The sequence below is a fragment of the Kryptolebias marmoratus genome, linkage group LG3, assembly GCF_001649575.2.
Source record: "Kryptolebias marmoratus isolate JLee-2015 linkage group LG3, ASM164957v2, whole genome shotgun sequence".
Classification (NCBI taxonomy): domain Eukaryota; kingdom Metazoa; phylum Chordata; class Actinopteri; order Cyprinodontiformes; family Rivulidae; genus Kryptolebias; species Kryptolebias marmoratus.
Genome location: NC_051432.1, coordinates 15,399,157 through 15,424,839, shown reverse-complemented (window position 1 = coordinate 15,424,839; position 25,683 = coordinate 15,399,157). Strand labels below are relative to the sequence as shown.

General features: G+C 41.3%; 2 protein-coding genes across 10 annotated transcripts; one reads left to right on the top strand and one right to left on the bottom strand.

The window, feature by feature from the left end:
* The first annotated feature begins 819 nt into the window (after positions 1 to 819).
* asah1b (N-acylsphingosine amidohydrolase (acid ceramidase) 1b) lies at positions 820 to 5,963 on the top strand. Its single transcript, XM_017412403.3, has 14 exons — positions 820 to 978; positions 1,104 to 1,150; positions 2,493 to 2,583; positions 2,656 to 2,742; positions 2,820 to 2,898; positions 2,993 to 3,067; positions 3,162 to 3,207; positions 3,293 to 3,437; positions 3,541 to 3,595; positions 3,676 to 3,757; positions 4,066 to 4,197; positions 4,529 to 4,652; positions 4,785 to 4,841; positions 4,915 to 5,963. The coding sequence occupies exons 1-14, from the start codon at positions 910 to 912 to the stop codon at positions 5,002 to 5,004; spliced, it is 1,179 nt and encodes a 392-aa protein (XP_017267892.1). The 5' UTR covers positions 820 to 909; the 3' UTR covers positions 5,005 to 5,963.
* pcm1 (pericentriolar material 1) lies at positions 5,358 to 25,638 on the bottom strand. Of its 9 annotated transcripts, none has more exons than XM_017407241.3 (40): positions 24,899 to 25,638; positions 24,596 to 24,710; positions 24,201 to 24,449; positions 22,496 to 22,822; positions 21,406 to 21,576; positions 20,836 to 20,949; positions 20,443 to 20,629; positions 20,062 to 20,171; positions 19,698 to 19,971; positions 19,449 to 19,611; positions 18,963 to 19,172; positions 18,576 to 18,742; positions 17,910 to 18,136; positions 17,005 to 17,147; positions 16,733 to 16,862; positions 16,119 to 16,289; positions 15,802 to 15,983; positions 15,378 to 15,584; positions 15,012 to 15,270; positions 13,789 to 13,934; positions 13,491 to 13,705; positions 13,021 to 13,201; positions 12,621 to 12,925; positions 12,253 to 12,414; positions 11,948 to 12,004; positions 11,561 to 11,733; positions 10,906 to 11,037; positions 10,132 to 10,258; positions 9,577 to 9,744; positions 9,347 to 9,447; positions 9,028 to 9,162; positions 8,726 to 8,926; positions 8,560 to 8,619; positions 8,316 to 8,460; positions 7,751 to 7,911; positions 7,575 to 7,638; positions 7,300 to 7,487; positions 7,098 to 7,190; positions 6,830 to 6,953; positions 5,358 to 6,748 (listed from the first exon to the last, which is right to left on the bottom strand). In XM_017407241.3, exons 2-40 carry the CDS (start codon positions 24,689 to 24,691, stop codon positions 6,723 to 6,725), a joined length of 6,351 nt encoding a protein of 2,116 aa, XP_017262730.1. In that variant the 5' UTR covers positions 24,692 to 24,710; positions 24,899 to 25,638; the 3' UTR covers positions 5,358 to 6,722. The 9 variants fall into 9 exon arrangements, with proteins under 9 accessions (XP_017262730.1, XP_037830811.1, XP_037830810.1 ...); XM_037974883.1 differs by having other exon boundaries at positions 7,300 to 7,478; XM_037974882.1 differs by having other exon boundaries at positions 9,347 to 9,444.
* Between the last annotated feature and the right edge of the window lie 45 nt (positions 25,639 to 25,683).

Genomic DNA, 25,683 nt, shown 5'->3' with positions numbered 1-25,683 from the left:
CAGTCTCTTTTGTTGTCTTCCTCTCTTTTATTTCACTCTGGTTAAAAGCACAGCTCCAGCAGACACTCACACATTGAAGTACAGCTGTTAAAAGCAAATGTGGGGGGAAAAAAAACTGTCATCACATTTAATGAAACATATCCCGTGTTTGTATTTGTGTTGCCACAAAGACGCATAACAGTTGATTATTGTGTTTATTCTCACATCTGTAAAAAAAAAAATGTTATTCAGGTGTTGTTTACTGTCTCAGCGTAACTGATAAACGAGCTATGTGAGACGATCAAGTGACTGAATTCAGATTGTACCCGTCCACACACACTGAAATAAGTGTTAATTAGGGTTTTTGTCCAGTGTGGTTTTACTGACCTTTAGTGTGGTGTAAAAGTTTGTAAGGTGTCTATAATGTAATTATGCATTTGTGCCACTTGTTTCACAGTCCGTCCATGTTGTGGTCTTAAAGTGTAGATTTAGTTGATATGAAACCAAATGTAAAGCTACTATGAGGCCAAACTGGTTCGCAAACATGTTTGGACACTGTTTAAACAGAAAAATCAGGAGTCACGTGAGGAAATGAGTGATATCAACCACATGTGGGCTGTTTGTGGTTTACTCCCATATCCACAGGAACATACCATTAACCTGACACTGGAGGGGTGGCCGGGGCGGGATATATCGTTTGTGTGAATGTTTTGCCCAACGTTTGGCGATAGCGAATAAATGAAGTGATAGCTTAAGACTTATATTTTTAAATTGTTGTTTTCATTTGTACGTTTAATATCCATTTCTGAGGTAAAGTGTTCCCCATTTGCGTGACAGATCAGTCCGGAGTCACGAGGTACAACAAAAGTAACTTCCGGAAGTGTTGTGATAAAGAACAGAAGCTCAGCTGTCAAACAGCTGCTTTTCAAAATGGGACACTTTACTTTTCTTGTTTTGGCCGCTTCTCTCTCCGTCACCTCCACACAGTTTGTACCGCCGGTAAGCTTCGTTTCGGCTCGGTCGTTGTTCACTTTGAGACACTGTTGACTGTGTTTTCAAAGTTAAGTAAGATCCTGTCCTCTTTAGTTTGGTTGTTCACAGCTGTTAGTGTTGTTTCTTTACAGTACACAGAAGACTGTCGGGCGGACATGTACCCACCGAATGGTCCCACGTAAGTGTCAGGAATATTGTTGAACGATAAGTCCGCCGATGTTGTGAGTCAGGCTTCACAGCTGAGCCCTGCTGCCTTCACTTTCTCCTGTAAAAGTCAACATTCAGCCTTCGGGTTACAGAGTGGTATTTACCCGGAGGGACACCTGCGCCGCCAAAAACGTAGAAAGTGTGACTTCTTCCTTTTGAGTAGTCATTTGCATTTTCGATGCTAAGCTGCTGAGACATTTTGTAACTTGTCCTGAGCCCTCTGACGCAGAAAAATCAATAAATATTCTGTTTTCAGTTTGTCTGAGGTGAACACAAACGTCTCACCGATTTCTACATCTGTTTACTTAGAAGTTAACGTCTTTGAATGCATCATAAATATTTTATTACATTTGTGATAATAATGATTTAAAAGTGTAGCACGCTTCAGTTCCATATGTAAATTAAGAACATTTATTAATCAAGAATTTAGCTCAGACCTTCCTTGTGCACTTTCTTGCCACTAATATTAAAGTAGGAATAAAAAATAATTGACAGATTGCTCATTAATGCCAATAAACCTTTAAATCTAATATGAATAAATCACAATTTCGTGCCATCTAGTGGTGATGCTGCAGACTGCAACCGACTAAATTCGCCCATTGTCTCCCCTCCTGTAAGTCTTCACACCAAAGCAACTATGATGACTGCAAAACATTTTTAAAAAGTAAAACTACTACTTTAGATCTATTGTTTGGGTTCTTCTTTTATGGTGAAACTTATTCTGATATCATGAAAACTCGTTACGAGAATCGTTACTCTACAGTCTGCCAGTATATCCCGAGTATTACGATGCGTGTTGCGAGTTCGCCATATTTTGAAAGGGAAAACTTTTAAACCAGTTATAATAAGATATAAACCCCTCATCAAAACGTTTGATTTTATTTGTCAACAGCAACCATTTTGACTTTTTGTTTCATTAAAACTGCTACAATAAATTGTTTAGAACAAATGTGCTAATGATTTTAAAGTTCATTCAAAATAGGTTCGTAAAGGGTGGCTGTTTTAATTCTGCATTATTTTTATCTTTTTTTTTTTTGCTGTTGTTGTTGGATTTAGTTATAAATCAGTCCAATTAGCCTGTCAGCAGCTGCATTAAGGTGATGTAATAAAAACATTCTGAACTCCTAATTACTTTCCACTAACCTGAAAGACAAATTGATTATTTCTTCATCAAAACACAATTTGCTGCTCGTCGTAAATGAGCCGAGTTGATGCTTAAGAGCTCAGAAATGAGGTGATTTCAGCGTACAGTAGCGCTGTGGACGGGATGCTGTCATTCCCAGCAGCTTTAACGGATTGATCTCTCCAACCAGGTTCAAAGGAGACGTGGCCTGGTACACCGTGGACCTCGACTCGCCGCCCAACAAGAGGTGGACGGCTGTGATCTCAGACAAAAAGAAAGACGTAAGCCGACTGCAAAGTGCCTCACAATAACACGTTTTTAAGCCCGGCGTTAATGTGGCTCCTCGCTTTTAGCTGGCCACCATGATCCAAGCCATCAGAGACTTGGCAGATGCGTTTGTGCCCAGCGGACGGCTGATAGAGCTGGTCGACATCACGCTGGTGAGTGTCTCATTTTCTCCCCCGTTTCTGCTGAGATGAAAGCTTGGATGATTGCAGGAGTTCATTGTGCTCCGCAGCCTCTAATGGTGGGCACGCTCCCTAATCCATTTCGTGACGAGATCAAAGGAATCGCTGAAGTTTCAGGGGTTCCTCTTGGTAAGAAACGCACCAAAATAATAAATTATTTAGTGCATATAAAAACAACCCACCTAACTAACCTTTGTCCTGTTTTCTTTTCCTAATGATTCAGGTGAAGTTGTCCTGTTTAACATCTTCTATGAGGTGTTCACCGTGTGCACATCAGTTGTTGCAGAGGACAAGAAAGGTGAGTCCAGGATGGAGATTTGTTAATAACTTCTAATAAAAAATAAAATCTGTGCATGTAGTGACATGTTTTGGGGCTTTGGTGCTGTTAACAGGTAACCTCTTTCACGGACGGAACTTAGACTTTGGACTGTTTTTGGGGTAAGAGCATCAAGGGTTTTTCTGTTTGACATATTTAAGTGCAGCCTTGGCTCATGTTGGTGTGAGAACGTGCTCCTCTTTGCAGCTGGGACGTGAAAAACAAGTCTTGGACCATCAGCGAGAAGCTGAAGCCCCTCGTGGTCAACCTGGACTTCAGAAGAAACAACAAGACGGTTTTTAAGTCGACGAACTTTGCCGGCTATGTTGGCATGCTCACCGGCATCAAGCCTGTGAGTGATTTGAACATCCTAACTGAAGAGCTGTGCACTTTTTGATGTCTAAAAAAAAAAAGAAAGACAAAAGAACATTTTTTTTTTTTTTCCCCTCTGCCAGCATGTCTTCACGCTGACGATGAATGAGCGCTTCAGCCTCGACGGAGGATACATCGGTGAGTTCTCAGCACTGCTTTTCAACTACGGCACCTGAATGCCCGACGTATTTTTGACTGCTTGTTGTGATGTCGATCAGGAATCCTGGAATGGATCCTGGGACAAAGAGATGGGATGTGGATGAGCTTTCTCACCCGATCCGTTCTAGAAAATGCAAATAGGTACAGTTATTATTCTTATTTTGACATTTAACTGGCATTTGAGAAGTTACTACTTTCCTTTGCTTCACTTGATATTTTTAACACCCTGAAGGAGAAAATAGTTCAATCAGAACTTCTTAAAAAAAAAAAGCTAATGCAAGGTGGTAAATTATGACAGCAATGAAAGCATAATTTACTGAGATTGATTATAAAAAAAACTACAATTAAAAATAAAAACCAGAGTCTAATGCATGACCTAGACGTTAGAGCTGAATTTTTCTACTATGAAACTGAATTTTAAAAATGACTTTTATATCGTTTCCCATCAGCTACGAGGAAGCCAAGAAGACACTGGCTCAGACGAAGATGCTCGCTCCAGCGTACTTCATCCTCGGGGGAAACCAAACAGGGCAGGGCTGCATCATCACCAGGTCCAGGCTGCTCAGTATTGATGTCTTGGAGTGAGTACTGAACGCCAGCTTTGAAGCGTTTCGCACGAGCTCAGCTTAATACAGAATTTGTTGGCGCTTTTGGGCGATGCTTGTCTAGGTTTTTTTTTTTTGAGATCGTGTGTGCTTGTAAAAGTCTCCCTGCACAATCAGTATGGAAATGTGATGTCGAAAGAAGTCGGGTCACAAGTCGTTACGATGTGTTGATCTTGTGGAGCTCTTGCCCAACCAGGAACTGTCAACATCGTTGCTTTCAGATCACCTGATTGAAGTTTCATAACCGTGTTCCTCTCTGAGACTGCAGGTCACATTTTTAGGGTTTTAACTGACTTCCTGTGCTCAGGATTGATGTGAAACTGGGCCGCTGGTACGTCCTGGAGACGAACTACGACCACTGGGAGGACCCTTTCTTCCTGGATGATCGGAGGACTCCTGCCATGAAGTGTATGAACCAGACCACACAGGCTGTGAGTTCTGAGCCCAGAGCTGGGCTCGATTTCTCCCTGAAAAAAACTGTTTTAGTCTGAACTTACAAGTCGGCTGAAATTCCTGTTTTGGTGAAACGCGACACCTTCTGATGTGTCACCTTCTTCCTGCAGAACATCTCTGTGAAAACGCTGTATGACGTGCTCTCAACCAAACCAGTGTTAAACAAGGTGAGCGCTTTTATAACAAGAATCTGGTTTGACTGATATGCTGAGATCTTTAATTTTTTTACTGTCTTTTCAGCTGACCACATACACAACTCTGATGGAAGTATCAGGGGGCAAACTGGAGTCGTACATCCGGGACTGCCCCGACCCGTGCATGCCTTGGTGATCCTCTGACCACCCACTCCTGATCAGTTGTCTTTTTTTTTTTTCCATAACGCCTAAATGTTGTTTCATATTGTTAACAAAATGTAAAGCTTTAAAGTGCTTCCAAGTCAACTACTGTCCTGAACCATTGTTTGTAACACTTTTATATTTAAAGGTACAGTTCAAATCTCTGGAAGTGAGGTTCTGTTGGAAAACTTATAAACAATTAATATCTTACCTGTTGTAGATAGCTCTTTAAACAACTTTGGTTTGCAGACTAACGAGCTAACGGTTAGTCCAAGTGGAGCTAAGAAATAAAGTGGGTTTCCGCTCGTTTAAAACAACTCCAGTTTATGTAAATGTTATTTTATGAGCCTTTACAACATCATCAATTTCCAGTTACGTGGTTACTTACTTAGGATATAGGCTGTTTGCAAGCAGAAGCAGCTAGCTGTAGCACTGAGGTTCTTCTTCCTGAAATATCATATTTCTGAAAGAAGATCATTGTAATGTGAAATAAATGGCAGAGTAGAAGTTTATAAAATAGCGTTTGCCTGATGTGCAATAGAAGTTGTTTTATGACAGCAGCGATCCACTTTGGTCCTGCTCAGACTAGCCGTTAGCTCGTCAGTCAAACGGTTTCTCTAAAGTGAAGTTATTCACAACAGGTAAGATATTTTTGTTTATAACATTTCCACAGATCTCTCCTTTAAAAGATATGAACTATTTTCACTGTGCTCACTGACAATTTTGAGTTATGAGGGAAACTTTAACCAAAACCTGTGAGTATTTTCCTGTTCTTTACTTGTCGTTTTATTTGAATAATGTGAACAGTTTCGTAGTGATCCTTGATGATAATTCAGGAAATGCAAAATGTTTATTTAGCACTAGGTTATGTACAAAGTTCTGATACTGACAAATATGCCTCTGTGCTGACCACTTTTTCACTTTTGAAATGATTACTAAAATGATTTCCAATTTTGTTGCCTTTTTTTTTTTTAACCAGGTCAGCTTTTCTTAAGGCTCCGATTGATTTCTTATGAATAAATAACTGTTTTTGTCAGTCCAATATCTTAAATCATTTGATTTTATTAGAATAAGACAAGAAAAGCAGAAAAAATACAATTCAAAAGTGAGACTAAGGAGAATTTTTTTTTTTCAGAGGAAAAACTTCCAACTTTCAGAAGCAGCTAAGAACATTCCTATTAGGCCTTTTTTTTCTCTCCACATATTTACAGATTTCCCAGAAAAGCAGCTCTTCTGTCCTCCTGGGTGAACGTTCATCTTTCTGTAATCTCTTTATAATTTTAAATCAAATGCAGAAAGGATAAACAACAGTAAGGCCAGGCAAAGACAAACAAAACATTTAAAGAAAACAAACAAAAAAAAAAAGTAAATCACAAACTAATCCTACAACTAAGAAGACAAAGGCGGATTAAAACAATGGATTTAGTTCTCTGAATATTTTAAACAAAGGCTTATCTGTTGATCAGCAGCAGGAGATAACAGCCCGGAATCAGGGAATCACATTAACATTAATGAATAAAAAGGAACTTTAAATGTTGACAGCATGTAGGAGTTTTATCTGCAGCTTGTCTGGCTGCCACAGCTAATCTGTGACCATCGTGTAACTTTGATCCGATAAGTCAACTGAACAGGAATCAGCGATTATAAACCTAAAACAAACTGAGCGAGTAAATATTACTAAACCAGTAGTGTGAGACACCTCCGCATCCTCCTTTATATGTTCTCAGCGCCGTCGGTTTCTGAAAAAGAAAAGACCAATCATGTTAACCGTTTGACAGCCACACAGCTGTAATCTTAACAGAACAGATTGTCGTTCGTACCTGGTTCCTTCAGCGCCTGAGCGTTTCCCACCAGCCCAGTCACCAATTCAGTGTTCCCATTAAGGATCTCCACAGAGAGGTTATTATTCTGCTGCTCCTCCACTATCCTCTTCTGGAGCTCCTCCTAATGTTAAAAAACACCACAGTCTATTGTTAGATACAGATCTTTTTCCTTTTCTTTTCCTTCACGCAGCTCAAACTTCTCGATCAAAATCAATATTTGCAGCGGATGAGGAGGATTTATTCATTTATTTTATTTTCTACACACCTCGCACATGACTGTAAGCTGCAGCGGCAGGTCGTCCACCTTGACGAAGTCGTCCTCGTCAGACTTTTGGCTCGTGTTCCCTGATCCCATCTCCTTAACAAATAAAATCACAACTGAGATATTAGAATTTGATATGTATTGCACATCATGGAGATTATAAACACAAACAGTATGACACGGAGAAACTACTATCTGCACTTACATCCACACTGACAAGGACAGGTGAATCTGTGTTGGGACTACTGGTGGCTGTTGAGTCCTTTGGGACATCTGGAGAGCCCCCCTCAGAGGGAGCAGCAGCCCCAGCTTTACTCTCCTCCTCTGGATTCTGGTTCTCCACATCTGTATGTTCCTCCACTTTCTCAGTTGACGTGTTGACTTCTGCAAGAACTGTACCGTTACATCATGTAAAGATGAATAATTGCTCTTAAAATGCTCCTAAAAACTGATCTTGTTGGTTGGTTCCCACTGACTCACCATCATTAATCTCTGAAGAGGTCGGTTCGGGTTTTATCTCCTGGATTTCACTGCTGGTTGTGGCCTGGAACAGTCGGGGCACAAGTAAACAGGTCAAACAAGAAAGAAAGGTGCTGAATAAGACGAGACGGGACAGTTTACAAGACAATAAATGAAAACATCTCATCATGGCTGACCGTGGCGCTGAGCTCCTGCTCGACTTGTCCAACAGCAGACGCCTGCAAGGATGTCTGGACGTCCACGGGTCCGGCTTCAAACTCTTCGATTTCCTCGTCCTCGTCCTCATCCTCCCCACTGCCATAGTTAGTCAGAGCCTGAGTCTCTGCCTTGGACAGATCTGATGAGCAACAAAATAGATCGTTTAGGGAAGAGTCAAAGTTTGTCGTGATTTCATGTAAATAACCAAGAAGTTGTGGTGTGTAAATCTATTAAATCCTTCGTACGAAAACGTTTTCCTCTAAAGCAGCCTATAGATGACATTCAGATGGATCGGATCTCATTAGAGACTTGGAATTCAAACAAATCAATTGGCAGCAGTCGTTCCCACGATAAATATGGCTGTGTCTCAAGTTTTCAGCAGATTATTTTCTCAGCAGCATTGTGACAAAAGCAAAACAGGCATCAGAACTAAAAGAAAGCCTGACTCAAGTTATGGCTCTGAGCAGAAAATGAGCTTTTTATAAGCAATATATATACAGCCAGCCCCTTCTTTGTTTTTCTTTGAAAAAAAGATTCACTTACTGATAGACAAATGCACCGCCTGTCTATGCCCTTCGTCCTCCTCCTCCTCCTCCTCAGCTTCACTGCTCCTGCTGCTCTTCAGATCTGCCTGCAGGTAGTGCTCCTGGAGGGCAGAGTTTCCTTCCTTCTCTGCTTCGTCTTGGTCCTGGGTGAAGAGATGAGAGACGATGGAAAATATTATTAAAGCAGATGTAACTTTTGTTTTAAGAGCTATAAATGATTTATCAGGATGAAAATGACTCACCTTATCTTCATCAGCGTATGCTGAAGAAACAGACTTATCAGCACCAACTTCTGTATTCTCCTAAATGAAAGAATTAATTAACATAAAACTCACATCAGACAACTTCACATCTCACACCGTGTATGAATGAATACGAATTAAAGGGAATTCAGAGAAAAAGACTAACATCAAGAACTTCTTTTGGTTTGCTGGATTTTTCGGCTGTTTTCTTATTTTGGTGTTTGGCAGCCAAGGTGTTGCTGCTGCTGTCCAAATCCTGCATGAGCTTAAAGAAGGCCAGTTCATTGAAGAGGATCTCTGAAATCTCCACCAACAGGTCCTCCCCACAGTCCTTCAAAGTACGGCCCACAAATTTACTGAGAGATTCCTAGACGACAACAAAAAGGGTGAAATAGGAGAAAGGCATCTTTTCAACCACCTGTTTCAAACTTAAACTGGTAGCATTTAAAAAGCTGACCCTGCTCCTACCTGCAGGATACCTCCCAGCTGCTTGTGGAAAAAGCGGACAAACTCTTTGCTCTCGTCGTTTTGCTGGGTGAGCGTGAGCACCATGCGCCGCACAGATGTCAGCAGCTGGTGTGAACACACCTCGTTCATGTTCTCCTGAGAAAATAAAAACATCAAATATGTTCAAAACAGGCTGATTTAACTTCTTTCTTTTTTTCTTTAAACACATTTACAGAAATCGATCTTGCACTGACCACCAAAGAAGCAGGTTCATTTTTGAACATGGTGGACTAAATCCTGAGTTTAACAAGTTTAGTTCTCTACAGCAGTTTTTTTCTACCTTCAGAAAGGGAATGACTTCCGTCATGATGGCTTTGATCTGACGATCCAGCTGTTGGGTGTCAATCTGAGGGCAGTGCACATCTGCAGCTGCAGCTCCTTCTAACACACAAATAATGTAATTTTGTACAAAAATTATTATATTATACTTAAACAGACAAAAGAAAGACAACGACTGGGCTGCGAAAGGTCTTTGCACATGTACACCGGCTGCATCATGTGATCATGTACCTTCGTCTGGTTCTGCGGGGTTAGCAGAAGCACGTTCGGCATTTGAGACTTCAGAACTGTTCACATCTGCAGCACTGGCGTTGCAGTGGTTAAACTCAGCTTTAAGCTTCATGCGCTCATACTCCCTAATCCTTGCCAGAGCTTTGTCTAAATGAATCACCGTGTTGCCTGTCAGATCACCACAGAAAGAAGAGCAAGGAAAGGATATGAAAAGTTCAATCGATAAAAACAACCGAGCAACATAATGGATATTAACACACCCAGGTTTACGTTACAGGATCTAACAAAGTGCACCAGTCTCACTCCTAAACTGTAGTGAGGTCCCAAAAAGAACGATGACAGTATTTTGGCCTTGCAGTATCAATCCAAAAGCTGGCAGATTTATCAAGATAAGCCTTGAAAAGCCCCGCTGAAAAAAGTAAGAAGTATCAAATGATCTGTTCAAGCTGAATGCAGCAAGCAAAGCACTTTAGCTGTACACAGAAGATATGAAAAACAGAGAACGCTGTATACTGGTTTCAGTCAGCAAACAGGAAACACATGCATCAACTCTACCCAGGTCATCATTAGCAAAAGGTTCCAGGTTGGAGGAGGTCGACATGTTGCTGTCGTTATCCACCGACTCTGCTTCGTCCTTCCTCTTTAAGTCCTGCACGTGCCTCAAGTTCTTCTCCACCACCTCCTGAAAAAGAGAAGAACGCTTGTTTTGAGGTTCACACCACTCAGCGGAGGTTTGATATTTGCCCCCGATCCACCTGATATGGTATACATGATTTAACGCGCGGTAATAATGGATTTCAAATGTTCAAACGTGAAAAATTAGACATCTCTCTCTTCAATTAGACATCAACTCTTCATTCTTGAACAAAGACAGTATTTTCACAGACAAAAGACCTGGCTCCCAATTAGTCCAACTCTGGGGACCTTGGAGCAGAACAAAGAACAAATGTCTAATCTTGCAACAGAGACATGAAGAGACGAGGGTCATTTGTTTTTATAGACAGGCTTCTGAGGCTTTGCTGTCAAGTTAAATTCAAAGACAATGAAGGAGGAGGGGTTGGAAAATTAAAAATCTGAAAATAAAGAAACATGGGAGGACGGCAAGAGACAAGGAAAGGGAGCGAGATGAAAGAAGGCAAGGCTAAGCGAAAAGCCAACGAAAAACGTACGTAGAAAAGAAAGGACATAAAAACAAGAGGGGAGGATGACTACAGGGACTGAAAGAGACCTCAGAACAGACTTCATTACTGAAACGAAGGGGGCGTACAAAACAAGACAAAAAAAAGGGAGGGGGCAGTGTCAAAATCCCAGACTGGAGGGAAAACTTACTTCATCGCTGGTGATCAGACTCTGGCTGGGTGTCAGCTCAGACTGAGAGCCTGCTGTCCACACAGCAGGGCCAAGAGGGGGCAACTGGTGCTCTGCTGCGCTCCTCACTGCCAGGTGCTTCGTCACCAAGTCCTGCGAGGAACACATTCCACATTTAAGAAATATTAGGAAGAAGCTGTCACTTTCAGATGAGGGCAAAGAGAAAGGAAAACTAAAATAATGCTGTGCGTGCGATGGGAAATTGAGCAGCCTTAAAGAAGCCGTTGCACATTCTGGTCATGCCTGATTTAATGGAGCGATATCGTCTTCCAGATGGCAGGAGATTAACCAGCAGGGTGGGACGGCTCTCACAATGCACAATTAACGCACCATAACTATCAGCTGATCTTTTCGATCGAGTATTCTATCTTCATCTCAGCTCATTATTAGATTATTATAGTTTGGATTCAAAGCATTAGATTTTATCACACTAATTTACTCCACAAACGCACGTGCATTAGAGCTGTCTACTCAAAAATCGAATAATTATTCTAAATCTAAAAATCACACTCAACCGATTATTTTCTTAAGATTTAATCAATTTAATAGGACTTTTAAAACCTATGAAGGAGTGAAATTATTAGGAAATTTCAACGGCAGCAGCCTTTAGACTCACCTGCAGGCAAAACAGAGCTCGCTGGCGTAAATAGTCCGTGTTGAGGAGCTGCAGCTCATGGAAGAGCTCGATGAGAAAGTGGGGTCTCGACTCGTTCTGGGAAATCAAAGTGGCCACCTCAGAGTAGATGGTCTCCCTCAGAGCTTCGAAGAGCGAGAAGTCACTGCTCGCATCTACAATGTCAGGATTTTAACAACGTGAGATCTAAGACCCACGAGTGAAAGAAACAACACATCAGATGATATTGTAACTAAAAGCTGCTTGTTCCGGAGGGAAAGACTTCGTTCGGCCATCTTGGTTAGGGCTAAGATGAGTAAAAAGGTCACGTACAATGGTTAGTAGATGGTTAGAAAATCAAATGATGAAAGATCTGCATGGTGACTTTACCTGGTGCTTCTGTGCATGCAATTCTGTTAGAGAGGAAGGGTGTCCTCCAAGCATAAGCTGTGAGTAAAATAAATTAAAAGTAACAAATTACCTTAAAATTAAAATGAACCCTGCAATGGCAGATGTATAAAATAAAATTAATGAACTAAAGAATAGAATGTTGTAGGTTCAGGTGGAAAAAAAGGTGGAAAATTATGATAATGAATAAAATAGTATGAATAATAAAGGTTTACTCGGGGAAAACAAGCTACAGACTGAAGAAGTGAAAAGACTGAACATAGACTGTGCAGCAATTTGAGCCGTACCAGAGGAGAGGTCATTTCTTTTATTCCCCAGCTTAGCCTTGCTGTCTAGTTTTTCTTGAGTCAGTTTGTCCAACAGTCTCTGATTCTGGTCCCTCTGATGAGACGAGGCTGCCCTCTGGTGGGCAAAGTCTGCAGTGCTGCTGACACTGTCACTTTCATGGCCTTAAAAGAAAAATAATGAATGATGAATATAAATTAGTATTACATCATTCAATGATCATTTAGCTTTAGATACATAAAGGGACATAAAAACAAACATTTAAACCTCAATATAAAAGCGCATGGAGTAACTATATTTGAGGAGCTTGTTACATATAACAAAAATATGAGCTGCCAGCAGAGTAAGTACGTTGATTCCATTCTTATACCTTCACTGTTCTTGCTGTGCCCTTTGTTCCTCCTGCGTCTGTTCTTGGACGTTTTGCTTCGTGAGGCCAGGTTGGCTTGTGCAGAGGCCTTCCTTCCAGCCTTAAAGGACTTTGTGATTGTAGTCGGATCAACAGGATCGGGGATGCTGCTGAAGCTTTCCTGTGACTCCTTGTCGAACTCCAGCTGTCTTGAGTGAAGTTTGGCAAAGGTGGGGGAGGAAGAGGGAGACTCTTGAAGGTCGGTTTTAGATGTGTGATGCCGTGTTATATTCTTTGTGTAGGATGTGTTAAGTCGGGCAGCCGGTCTAATGTAGTAAAGGAGAAAATGGAGAACAATATTCGGATTATAAATCAAATGTATTCCAAAGCAAACATGACAAAACCTTATTCTCTTTCGTACCTTCTTTCAGCGGAAGTGTTAAGAGGAGAGCGCTGCAGCGGAGGAGGGAAAGTCATGTACTCTGGTTTAATAGGGGTGCTGGGATCCAGCTGAAGCTTCTGATGCTCAGGAGTAGCTGGGCCGACTGCACCTTGAGGAAATTCACCCATGGCACCAGGAAATGATGGATACAAGTTAAAGCCTTTAGAATGAAAGAGGAAAATATCATTAATTAGCTTCAGATAATGTGTTAATGCTCCATAAAAAGCATTAAAAATAGAAGAATGTCAGACATTTCAGTTTCATTTTTAAAACTCATTAAAAGTACACACTTTTTAACTTTCAAAGGCACTGCAAATCAAATCAATAAATTATTTAAACTATTTACTTTTTTCTTAATTATAAACAATTTTTTTATGCCTTTCAAAAATGAAAGTTTATTCCGTTTCTGCAAGATAAATGAAAAAAACTAATTAATATGGATGTCATACTGGGAAGGAATGGAGGCGACACAGAGTTTGTTGTGTTTAGAGCTGAAGGATGTAAAGCAGAGGGGTAGGGGAGGAAGATGCCAGGGGACGCCGAGGGGCCGGGGCTGGAATCCTGTCCTGAGCCCCGCTTCTGTGTCTGCCAGCCTGCTGCTGAGGACTGCTGCTGCTGCTGCTGCTGCTGCTGGCGAATCAGGTCGTTCAGGACCTGCTTTAGTCTGAAAGAAACATTACGGATTGTAGATAATTTCCCATCTTGAAGAACTCAACTGAGCATAATTGTTCATGCTACTGCTTGTACCTTTGTACGTTGTTCTGCTGCCAGGTCAGCTGGGTGTAGCACTGGTTCAGCTGATGCATGACCAGTTGCACTTGTGGTGACGACAGGTTGTTGGGTAACACGCTGTACTGGCCGGTCAGCAGAGTTTGCAGCATGTATGATAGAGTCTGTGGAAGGAAAAAAAAACAATTTCCACTGACTGACCAACTTCTTCCTAAGGTATAATATATAAGTATTATTCAGACCCCGTTCGGATGATCAGAATGCAGATGGACAGCAGGAAGTTTGTGTATCTGGCATCAAATGACAGAATCTGATAGTCTACTTCTTATCATCTCAGTTTCCTCTTCTATATACTAACTAAACAAACAGTGTATAACACAAAGTCAGCTGATGTTCCTGTAAAATCAAAAATACCTTCCCAGATCTACTTCTTCACAAGTTTTTGATTTGTCCGAGTCAAATTTGTTGGGAAATCCTTTTACGATTATTTCAATAGGCTCGTTTATGAAACAAGTGAAATATCAAATATCAAATCTAAAAAAGCAAAAACATTTTGGTTTATGAAGTCAACATCATTCTGCTGAATGAAAACTGAAGCTTTTTTCTTTTATTTTTATTCTGAACCAATCATTAAAAAATGCTTATAATAAACAATAACTTCTGTCTGCAGTATATTAATGTGCAATAATATATAACAGCCTTGATGTATCATCCAGTGATGAGATCTGCTGTTATATCAAAAAATCAGTTTAAGAAACACAGATTTGTATGGCCTGTTTCAAATCATTTAAAGCAAGGTAGCTTAAAAGATAAATCCATAGACCAACAGGACTGATCCAGCTCTTGGTTCTGCTTTTACAGCTGCTTTGTTTACATCTCTGCAAAGAAATTAACATCCTAAAACCAGCAGAAGGTATTAGTTAATGTTTGGATGCCACTTTTTATAGAATATTTAACTGACAGACACAGAAAGGTAAGATAAAACCTCCTAAAAGACACTTAGTGGTGTGTCTAGAGTCAGATCAAATTAGTAGTTTGCCCTCCAGGTCGGCCTAGGTCACATTTATGTTCAACGTTTTTAAATCTGCACTGAGCAGCTGAATGTCCAGGTTTTAGTCAATTTATCCTGAATGTATTTTTGACTGTATTTAGTGCTGTTCGTTTATAATCTGATCTGCCAGGATAAAGTTAAAACTTCCAACCAGAACTTCAACTGGTGTGTGTATGTTTAGCGCACAAACCTGCTGATCCTGCAGGAGTGTCTGACACATGCTGGTACTGAAGTCCAACTGCCTCTGTAGCTGGCTGATCTGCTCCTGCCACTGATGTGTACCGTCGACAAAAGAGAGCTCAGAGGGCCAGCGCAGGTTCTCCTGTCGACGTATGCCTGCGTGCTGGCCTGCAGGCTGGTTTGAAGTTCGGGACTGCTGCTTCACCTTGGTCTTGTTGTGAAGATGCCCACCACCCTCACCTGAAAAGGCTGCTGGAGGCTTCAGATTGCTGAAGGCACACACACACACACACACACAAAAACACAAATGTATTCAGGAAAAACTGTGACAGATGTCAGAACCACAATGTTCCAGCTGTCCGTCTTCTGCTCAGACCTTCCTTGATTCTTCCTGTTGCTGTAGGAGCACTGGTTCATGCTCGGCGAGAAGACGTGGATGTCGTCATCAGAGCTGCTTTCTGTACATTCTTCCTGATCCTCTTCCTCCTCGGCACATATTTCTGAGCGATACTCGTCCTCTTCCTCATTTTCATCGTCGTCATCATCAAGATGGCCTGAACTGGAACCCCAGGTGGCCATTGTTCTACGAAGAAATGAGAAATATTGCTACTGGAAGTAGGTAGAAAATGATGAATGAATACCGTAATAAAGCATCAAGAACTGAGGAGTGATTGTTCATCCCACACAGTATACAGAACTAATGACGTTGTCACTGTTCATTCTTAAAAATATATGTTGAAATAACTTGGAAACTAAAACAGTTCAAAATTTGAACGTGTTAAGAGGCCTGTGTCCCCTACCTTTCATCTCTGTTGACAGGCTGTGAATTTGTAGCGTTGTCCTCTTGGTCTTCAACCTGGCAGGGCGAGTCGCAGAGACCACTCCGCCTCTGGTGTTCAGCCATCAACGACTCCAGATGCTTTCGGCGCTGTCGCAGATCTTCTCGCAAAATCTGTCGTCGACGCATTTCTGACCAAAGCTGCTGGCAAGTAAAAACAAGAGAGAGGATCGGTAAACATGTGCAGCTTTTTTTTTTTTAAAGTGTTCAGCTTGTTTGGATAGAAGTGAAAAAAGGTGAAAGTCGACGGCGTGTTGGGTGGAAGTCAGAATGTTTCACCTCATTATCAGTGACAGAAGAAGAGGCTGCCTCAGGAGCCGTGGGTTTGAGGACAGCTAAGTTGGTTTTGGGTCCGGAGGATGAAGAAGGCTGGCCAGTAACTGGAGTGGAAACTGCAATCGGAACCTTTCTCAGCAGACCCTGCTGACTAACAGTGCTGGACACTGATGACTGCAAAGAACACCGAAAGAAATAAAAGTTTAGTTTTGAATAGAAGTGCCCGAATCCGATCTCAAATATCACATCAAGGTCCCAGTAAGAGCGTTTTCTAAACTGACTTTTATTAGGGTTGTTGGGTAACTGTAGCCAACATGTTAGCTCTAAATGTAATAATGTTAGTGTGATTAGAGTGTGTGGTTATTATTTTACTTTGTAGAAAAAAAACTCTAATGATTCGGTATTTCCCTCTTGATGAGAGAAAAAACATCTCTAAAACCCAATTTAAATATAAATATAAACACTATTAAATTAGAAGGTTTCTGAACTTCAAGCCCAAATTTTTCATAGAACTGTATATACAGTTTATTAGAAATCTGTAAACAGCTAGAATAGCAGCTGTGATGATCCCTCATGGTTACAAAGCTTAATTATGTGTAAACAAAGTGGTCAAGTACCTGAAGATCGGGACAAGCCCACTGCAAGTCCTGGATCTTGCCTTGGATTTCAATGAGTCTCTGACGTTCTTCGTGGAGCTGCTTGAGCTCCTGCTTCTGCTGACGCAGTTTCTCCTCGTACAGCTTCTCTCTGTCAGGGAAACACAACCGCTCTGATGCAATAATTAAACAATACATGAAAATGCAACAACAAATTTAAAAACAAACAATTTGAGGAATAGCAGTACAAATGATCCTTCTGGCTTGTTCTTTTTGGTTTTTTGATAGCCCACCTGGCCTTGCTGGAGAGGGCGAGATCTCTGGGACTCTGTTTAGGTCCAGCCCCCGACCTGCCAGATGTTGGAGCTCTGGTGTTATTTGGCTGTTGGTGTAAAACTTCGTCTTCATTTGCTGTTGTTCCATCTGTGTCGTCACTCTGTAAACAGAGAACCTGGTTCAGTTTTTCTTTACCAAGTTAAAAATATCTTGTTTACATAATTTTAAAAAAACATACAAAATAAATGTAATTTCTGCTTTTTTGTTACAAGTTTCTAAAACAATAAAGTGACTTGTTAGGTTTTTGATTTTGTGTTTGATATGGATGCTATAGTGAACAGAAACATTTGCACTTTAATCAGTTATTGACTCATCCTGACGGTGCTTCCTGAGTGCTGTGTACAACATGCTGGTAAGTTTAGCCTCTAAAGCTCACAGACTACATGTATATTCACTGTTCACAAGAAAAATTAAACTGGTCAATAATCCTAAATATAAGTTCTTTGTTTTGTCCAGTAAAAAAAACAACTAAAGTTTGTGAAGGCACTTAGCTATCCTATGTTAGTCGTGTCCTTGGTTTTGACAAAAGACAGAAAAAACTGAGGTCATTTGAAGCATTTAAAAAGTCGGTGCTGCCTTTAATAAGTAATTTCAGTCTCATCAGTATAAACTGAGATTTTTTTTCCCTCTTAAATAAATACAGGTAAGAGGAGAAATGTTTGGTTGTCCTTACAGACGATAAACCATCATCAGACTGTAACACTGCATTAGATTTACACATTTATTCAGTGATCAACTGCAAAATGTTTAGATAATGACAGACGTGTATGACGTGACTTTATATGATTTATCTGATTTCTTTGCTGTACTGAAAACATTAAACTCCTGCAGTAGTACTGCAGAGCTCTGGAGCCCACCCCACCTGAACCATTGCCACCAGCTCCTGTAGCTGCCGGAGTTTCTGCTTGGCTGTCTGCCGGTGAACCTTTGGAGTGAAATCCGCATCATTCCCAAGGCTGCTCCGCTGACTGGACTCCGACGCACTGTCTGGAACCAGAGCCTGTGCCCCTTCGTTATTATCCATACAATCCTCATCCTCGTCTTCATCCTTTACCTGATCGTAAGGGATGTCCCTGTTGTACTGACAATCTAGATGAGATGAGAGCAAATCTCAAACATCACATGCTGTTAAATCATTTCTTTGAAAATTTCTTGCTTAAACTTTACATGACTATCCTGTTAAAAAGCATCACTCTGCTGCATTAAATAATAAACAGTTTTTCACTTTGAAATACATTTTTCCTGTCAAAATGCATTGAAATGTATGCTTGTGTTGATGATAAACTTGGGTTTAAATATTCTCAAGTCACAAAACAATCTCCCAATCTACAATTTGAGATGATAAACCCTTTATTTTTCATTTTGTTTCATTATTTCTTCTACTACTTGAGTTAAGACTTGTAATTTTTATTTGAAACTTTATCTACATTTATTTAAGTCGATAGCTCCTACTAGAAGCACTGAAGACAAAGGAAAGGGTAATGCGAGGTCTGAAGCTGATCTGTCTCAGTAGGGTGCGTGAGCGAACCTATGGGCGTGGTGATGTTGAGGCTGCGGAGGTTGGCCGCCGTCCGGTTGTTGATCTCGCACTCTGTGTTGAGTCTGCCATCACAGTTGTTAGTCGTACCACTCCTGACACTGCGCCCATTGGTCAGGCTGTTCAAGTCTGCCCAGTTCCTGCTGCGCGGTGGGTTTCTGAAGACATGAGGCGCAGTTTGTCATTGTCAGGTCCAACATAATCGAGAAGGAAAACTATAACACCGAATACACAATTTTTGTACGACTATATTAGTGTAATTCATTTACTTTTATACAGTGAATCTCTTCATGAAATGTTTATTCAGTTGACAGAAATTAGTCAGGAAAAGAAAAAGTTTCTGCATTTAACTAATACCTTCCTTATTTAAACACCCACCTGATGTTAGTTACAGGCTGACGATTCTCCTGCTCCGAGTCAAACATGGTTTCAAACATAGATCCGTCCTCCGTCTCGTCTTCCTCATCCTCATCAACCTCCTCTTTCACGTTCTCATTGACTGCATCCACCATCATATCAGAAGTCTGTTCATAGTACTGAACCAGTTCCCTCAGCTCATTCAGGCGCTTATGCACCTCCTTTAGCTTCCTGTGGGAATAGGTGAAAGAAATGTGAATATATACCGTGTTTAATTATTGAAAGGGTTGTGTGACACAGCAGAACAAGGTCTCACCACTTTCCTTCTCTAAAAAAAGAAATGAGTACAGAAGATGACAAACACTGAAACTTACTGACAAAAGATCCAGGAGGTTCTATGGTTAGGTAACACTATACCACCCTCATTCTATACAATATCCTGCCAATGATATCTGACCTGCCTATGCTACAGTTCTGAGCTGTGTGTATGTGTGTGTTTATAGGTACCTAAGCTTGTCAGAGGAGCTGGGGCCCTCCTGTTGTTGTTGCTGTCGTTGTGTCAGTAAAGGTTGAAAAGAAGTGGAAGCCATGGCCCCGTTAGAGCAGAGAGCAGATGGACAATCCGAGGATCCTTCTATACTGGAAGTGCACTGTGCTGACAAGCCGCGACCTGAAAATCCACAAGCAATTTATCTACATTCTGTAGGAATGGAAGCCACATAATTATTGCGAAAAAGGAGGTTTTAAAATACATACATGAGCTGTTGTTTAGTGTCTGGTCTCTGAGCGAATGCAGCTCTTGTAGAATCTTGTCCATTGTTTGCTTTTTGTCTTGGAGTTCTTGCAGCTTGGTGAGTTTGGCACCGGCAGCTGTTGCTTCAGAGTCTAAGTCCGTGTGTGGGCCAGAAGCAGAGTGAAGGACCGGCCTATGTTGAGGTGGACCAACAGCCTGGGGAGTCCTAGACCAGCCCACTTCTCTGGAGAGCGAAAGACTCTGTGCCTGACGACGGTTATCTGGCACTGCTTTAGTCTGCAGGAGAAATGGCGTGTCAAATGAGTGTCAAGGAAAGGTGGCATAATGAATATCGTAGCAATCTAATGATTGTTTTTTTTACTGTACCTGAGAGTCGTGTAGCTGGTTGTGAAAACGCTGGATTAAGTCATTTAACTCATCGTTCAGTTCTGATGTGATGCTCAGGCCAGAAACACTCCCAGTGGTTTCCGTGACAACTAAAGTCAAAAACAAACTTTATAAAAACTAAGACAAATGGAAAGTTTTTACAGTAAGACATTATGGTGGGAAATAATAACAAACTTTGTAAAACTGTTAGCTCTGCCTTATATAATTTTTACTAAACAGATTCCAACTATGTTTAAAAAAAATGCATATTCATATTTTCTCCAACTCTACACATTTAGGACATGGGATTCCTTAACTTCACACACAACTAGTCTGCATTCAGTGTGAAAATGTACATCAATGTGTGTGCGTGTATCTCACCAGTGTCCTCAATCACAGCGAGTGCCTGTTCTGCACTGCGCTGCATAGCCATGAGTGCTTCTTGTTGGCCTTGCAGGGCCCTGAGCTGTTCTTGCTGTTCCAGCATCTTCTTCAGCAGCTCGTGCTGCTTACGCAGATTCTCTAATTCTTCCCTCTGGTCAGCACGCACAGCTTCTGGAACGTCAGCCTAGAAATGCATTCCCACATATCAGTACAAACACAGAGACAACCAAAATCTGCATCAGCAGTAAAACTCTAAATGGATAAAAGGTAAAAGGACTTTTTATCTCAGTTAGTTTTGGACAGAGTGTTTGATGTCTGGGCAAAGGAAGAAAAATGTAATGAAAAGTATTAAAGCATACAGAAAAAAGATAATTATGCAAATGTGCTCACTGTTGTGTTTGAAGCGTCTAAAGACCGAACCTCTACATTGAGAGAAGCGCTATCTGCCAGTGAACCAGAGCCAACTGCAGAGTCCAGTCCAACACCACCATCACTCTCCTGCGCCTACAGAAACAGTCACACAAATAGAAAAATACTGGTGTGTACTAGTACAGTAATGCACTGATATAGATTATGGCTATATGTATCAAGAAATAGCAGGAAAAAAGTTTAGACATAGAAATGTCTGTCGCAGTTATTAGAAATTTAAAGAGAAATGCTAAAATCTCAAAGAGCAGCAAACAGAAGACGGCACATAAAGGTGACATGTCCCAGTTTTAACACGAACATGATCCAGCACCTGAAGCGCTTCAGGCCACAGATAAAAACGACAATTAAAAATGTATGTGTGGCAGGCAGCCAGTCATTAACACAGGTTCTGTTTCGTCAATAAATTAACCAAGAGGAATCCTTTACACAAGATGCATTACACTGACATCATTTGTTTAATAACATCTGAAAAGCAGAGAAAATAAAAGGACAAAAATGATGGTGAAACTAAAAAAGAATAAACAGACTTACGAGCATTTTCTGCAGGAAATGTAAATAGGACTTCTCCTGCTCTTTGAGGTGCTCGATGAGATGAGAAAGGCGCTCCACGTTGGCTGGCACGTCATTCTTTTCCACCAGATCATCCCTCATGGATCTGGCCTTACTGATGTAGTCCCGAATCTGTAACAACTTGCTCACCACCTGAGAGAGAATTGTGGGTGGGGTACGGGTTTGTTAAGGGAAACAAAGAGGAGACGAGAAAACACAGACAGAAAGGTGAGTGAGCATCTGTAGTGATGGTTCAGACTAGGCTACACAAGGGCAGGAAGGGGGTTGGACACAAAACTCACTGGGCACCAATGGTGGCGTATTTATAAACTGGCCTATATACAGCCTAGTTCCAGCTGCACCAGCTCTCCCTCACTTTCATCCTAGTTTTGGTTTTTCCAAGCAGTCTGGAAACTTTCCATGTGCCATTATCGCACAAACAGACTATAGAAGATGAACTTGTAGAAATTAAATGCAATATGCAACAAGTACGTACCTCTTGATACAACGAAAACAGACCTTTCACTGGATCTTAAATTTGTAACTATAGCAACAAAGTGTATCTGTGGAGCCTAATCAGTTAGCTCATATCACTCTTTAAGTCACTGTCCCTCCTCACCTTCTGTACCAACACTTTAACAAGAATAAAATATGCCTTTTAATTCAAGTAGTTGGTAGTTTAGTGATATAAAATGTGTCATCCTGCAAAGACCGGCACTACAGATCCTTCATCTCTGAAACTACCATCAAATTACTTTATGAGACAGCATTTATATGCAATGCAGTTACTCTACAATCTAATTTTTCCCAATCATCATCTTTAAAAACCTCTTTGTAATTTGTATGTGATGATGATGTAAAAATTCCCAACTGCTCTCATAATGTACTGACAATCCTGATGTTAACTATAGCATCACTTGATCTAGTTACATTTTTCACTTTTTAAAGAAAACCCCCCTGCACCATTCTGTGCAAATCAGTGCCCATAACAATGTGTGTTGTTGAAATTATTCTTTGAAAGAATAAGATACAGAGCGGTACTTAAACAAGCGCTGGGTATGACCTTGGTTACCTGGCTGCTGTCTAATTTTGGCTCTCGTCTCCCGTGCTCTCTCTGCATTACGGGACCTCTCTCTGCGGCGCCGCGGCTGAGCCTGGGAGATTCTTTAGCAGGAACCAAGGGGGTCAGTGTCACCCTGAGTCCCGGGCTCTGCTTCTTGATTTCCTTGGTGGTAGCTGGGGTGGTTGGAGCAGAGGCTGAGGGATGGAGCAGCTCTTTGCTTTTGTTCGTGTTTACATGCAGAGGCAGGTAGTTGTGGGGCTTCTTGTTCTCTCCAGCTAACTGCCGCTGGTTGTTGGCCGCTGTGACGCGCCCCTGGGAGTCACTGCCAATGCTCCTCTGAGTAAGAAAATAAGATTCAAGCAGAAATAAATATATATATATTATATAGATATTTTTTTTAAACCAGTAATTCATGTTTTGGTAATTTTCTTTTACAAGCTATAAGGAGTGTGAATGTTCTGGTTTATCATAGAGCTCATGTTTCAGGTACCATACTTTTGCAGTTTAATGATTTGAACAAAAAAAAATGTCATGGATCAGAAGCACATTCTTAATAACACTCTTACATCCATGCCCTAATAAATACAGTCAAAACATTTTATGTGGATAACGGTTAAAGGTAAGTCGTGGCTCAGAAGAGTACTTTTCATTCTATATTTATGAGTTAAAAGTTAAAATATAACTTGTTTTTTTGTGTCCAACTCAACTTTTTATACTTTTTTTCACCTATGTCTGAATATAAATAAGTATCATAAAATCAGAAATCCTATATATGGGCTGATCTTGACATCATAACAAATTGTGTTATGTTTTAAAAGCCTCTTCCTCTAACAGCATGCTGATATAGTCAGAGAAGAAAAGCTTCGTCAGTGATGGAGGGCAAAATTGATGCTCCACTGACCACAGCTCAGGTCAGCTCAGGTCAGAAAAGCACCCTGAGAAAATTTAAAGCCAACTGAACCAAAGTGCAAAGAGTAAGCTGAATTATTTGCAACATTTATCAGACCAAAGCCACAAAATCTGTCCTAAACAATGTTTTCAAAACCCATATTTGTCTTTTTTTTTTTTTTTTTACTAAGCCCTGGCTTCTAGTCCGCTGCTCAACTGTGTTAAATGTTTGTCATCTTACCTGTGATGGGACAAAGTTAGCGCTAGTACCTTAATGATAGATGCCTGAAACTTTCAAATCCAGGACAGGAATGTGCACCAGGCGCCACCACATTTTTCATACCAAACAAAACTGTACACGTGTCTTTTCACCTTGAAAGTGAACAGTGGCTGCTGTGTGCATTTGTATTACCAACAACCATCATTTGTTTTGGGTTTTACCAGTTCGCTTTGTTGCAATGCTTTGTTTCTGCAGAATAACTTAAGGGTCAATTTGAAAATTACACACTTTTTAGTCTAGCAGAATCTGTGATGCCCAGCTAGTCAGAGGTGAAGACCTGCCTGTAACCTTATTTTGACTGACTGACTTTGAAATATCAGAGGCACCAAGTGTGACCAAGGAAAGGGTTGGTTAGTTAGTAAGTTGTACTGCACAGATTTTTAGTTGCATGTGCAATCAAAGTAGTTGCTTTCTACAGGCAGATAACCATCCAAAGCCATGAGACAGAGCAGAGTTTAGCTATCATTACAAGTAAATCACCTAAGCTAGCTTCTCTGTTTGACACCTACTAGGAGACAAATTAACAGCAACTACAGTCATGTTTACCTCATCCAGATCTGTCAAATTTATCCTCTGCCGGAGCTTGTCCAGTTCAGCCTGGTCTGGGACAGACATCTGAGTAGTGTATTTGATGTGGGGGAAGGAATGAGGAGTGCGGGCTTTCCTGCGGCCGGTCCCTGGGGTGGATTCCGGCGAAATATCATTAGTCAGGCGACTCTCCACCACCGCAGCAGACAGCTTTTTCTTGTTCTTCTCAGATGATCGGTTGGCTTTTTTCTGCTGCCCACCCCAGTCCTGATCAAAAACGCAAACGGGTGATGTTATCTACTGTAGAGGTTTAACTAGAATACACATTCCCCATACTGCGGCCTCTTCAGCGTGACATTACTATACGAAGCAAGCCACATGTGTGTGAGTTCGAGCTCCTGTCAAGTCCTCACCATGTTGTTCAGCCTGTCTTCCAGACTGCCATTGGTTACAGTCCAGTTGTGCAGCTCCTCTGCAGTGTCATCTAAAGGAGTGCCTCCGGTTGCCATGTCACCCGCTTACAGCTTGCTGAAATTCACAACAAAATGCATGCAGGTGACCAAACTGAAAAACACAGGACCAAGGTTCAGTCACACACGTACGTATTAAAACGAGCAAAACCAAAACGGAAAGGTAATTAGTTCACCACAGAACACACAAAAAAATAAACTAAATTAAACACATAACAGGGAAATGCGTAATTTGGGGTAACTTACCCTAAAGTTAAAGCATAATGCTAAATTTAACGTTGAAACCGACGGATGTCTCCACAGTAGCTAACAGTGAAGGTTAACAACAATGCTAGCTAATGCGTCGGATCTTACCTACAACTTTCCACCTACAAACAGCTCCAAACGTAATATCCCCTAACGACGCATTGAGCGCCGAGTCTGTGACCCGTCCGTGTTAGCCTTAGCTGCCTTTTGTTCCGTGGCACGCTCGGGTTCCCGGGGTAGAGATGTAAAAACCTCCGCTGACCAACCGCGCGGAGAGGGGGGACTAGCGCGAGCTCAACGTTAGGAAGTCCGCAAGAAGCTGCGGCTGCTCGGGAAAGCAAAAATCAGCGGTGGCCGCTGTCGGGGTTAGCTCGAACTAATCTTAACGCCGGCGTCCAAACGCTTTCTTTCTCGGTGAACTTCACTAGCAAATCACTTGTGACCTATTTCCGACCACCAATCGCCATAGCAACACACCAAGGTCCAATCACGGACCGTAAACGGTCACGCTAAAAATGCTAACGCGTCTCCGAAGTGGTCAAGCCCGACTCTTACGGATGCTAATAGCCTACTGGCGAAATATGATTTGCCTACAACCGAGCCAGCGTATAGTGTTAAGGTAAAAGTGATGCGAACTAGCATCTCTTAAAGCATTTGCAAAGCTGAGCTTCGACGTGAAATAGGATTGTTTACCTCCCGAAGTTACCGTTTACAAGAGCTAACATAAGTTAACGCAACGTAGCCTGTATGGCAGGCCGAGTTATCATTTATTTCTTAGATAGAAA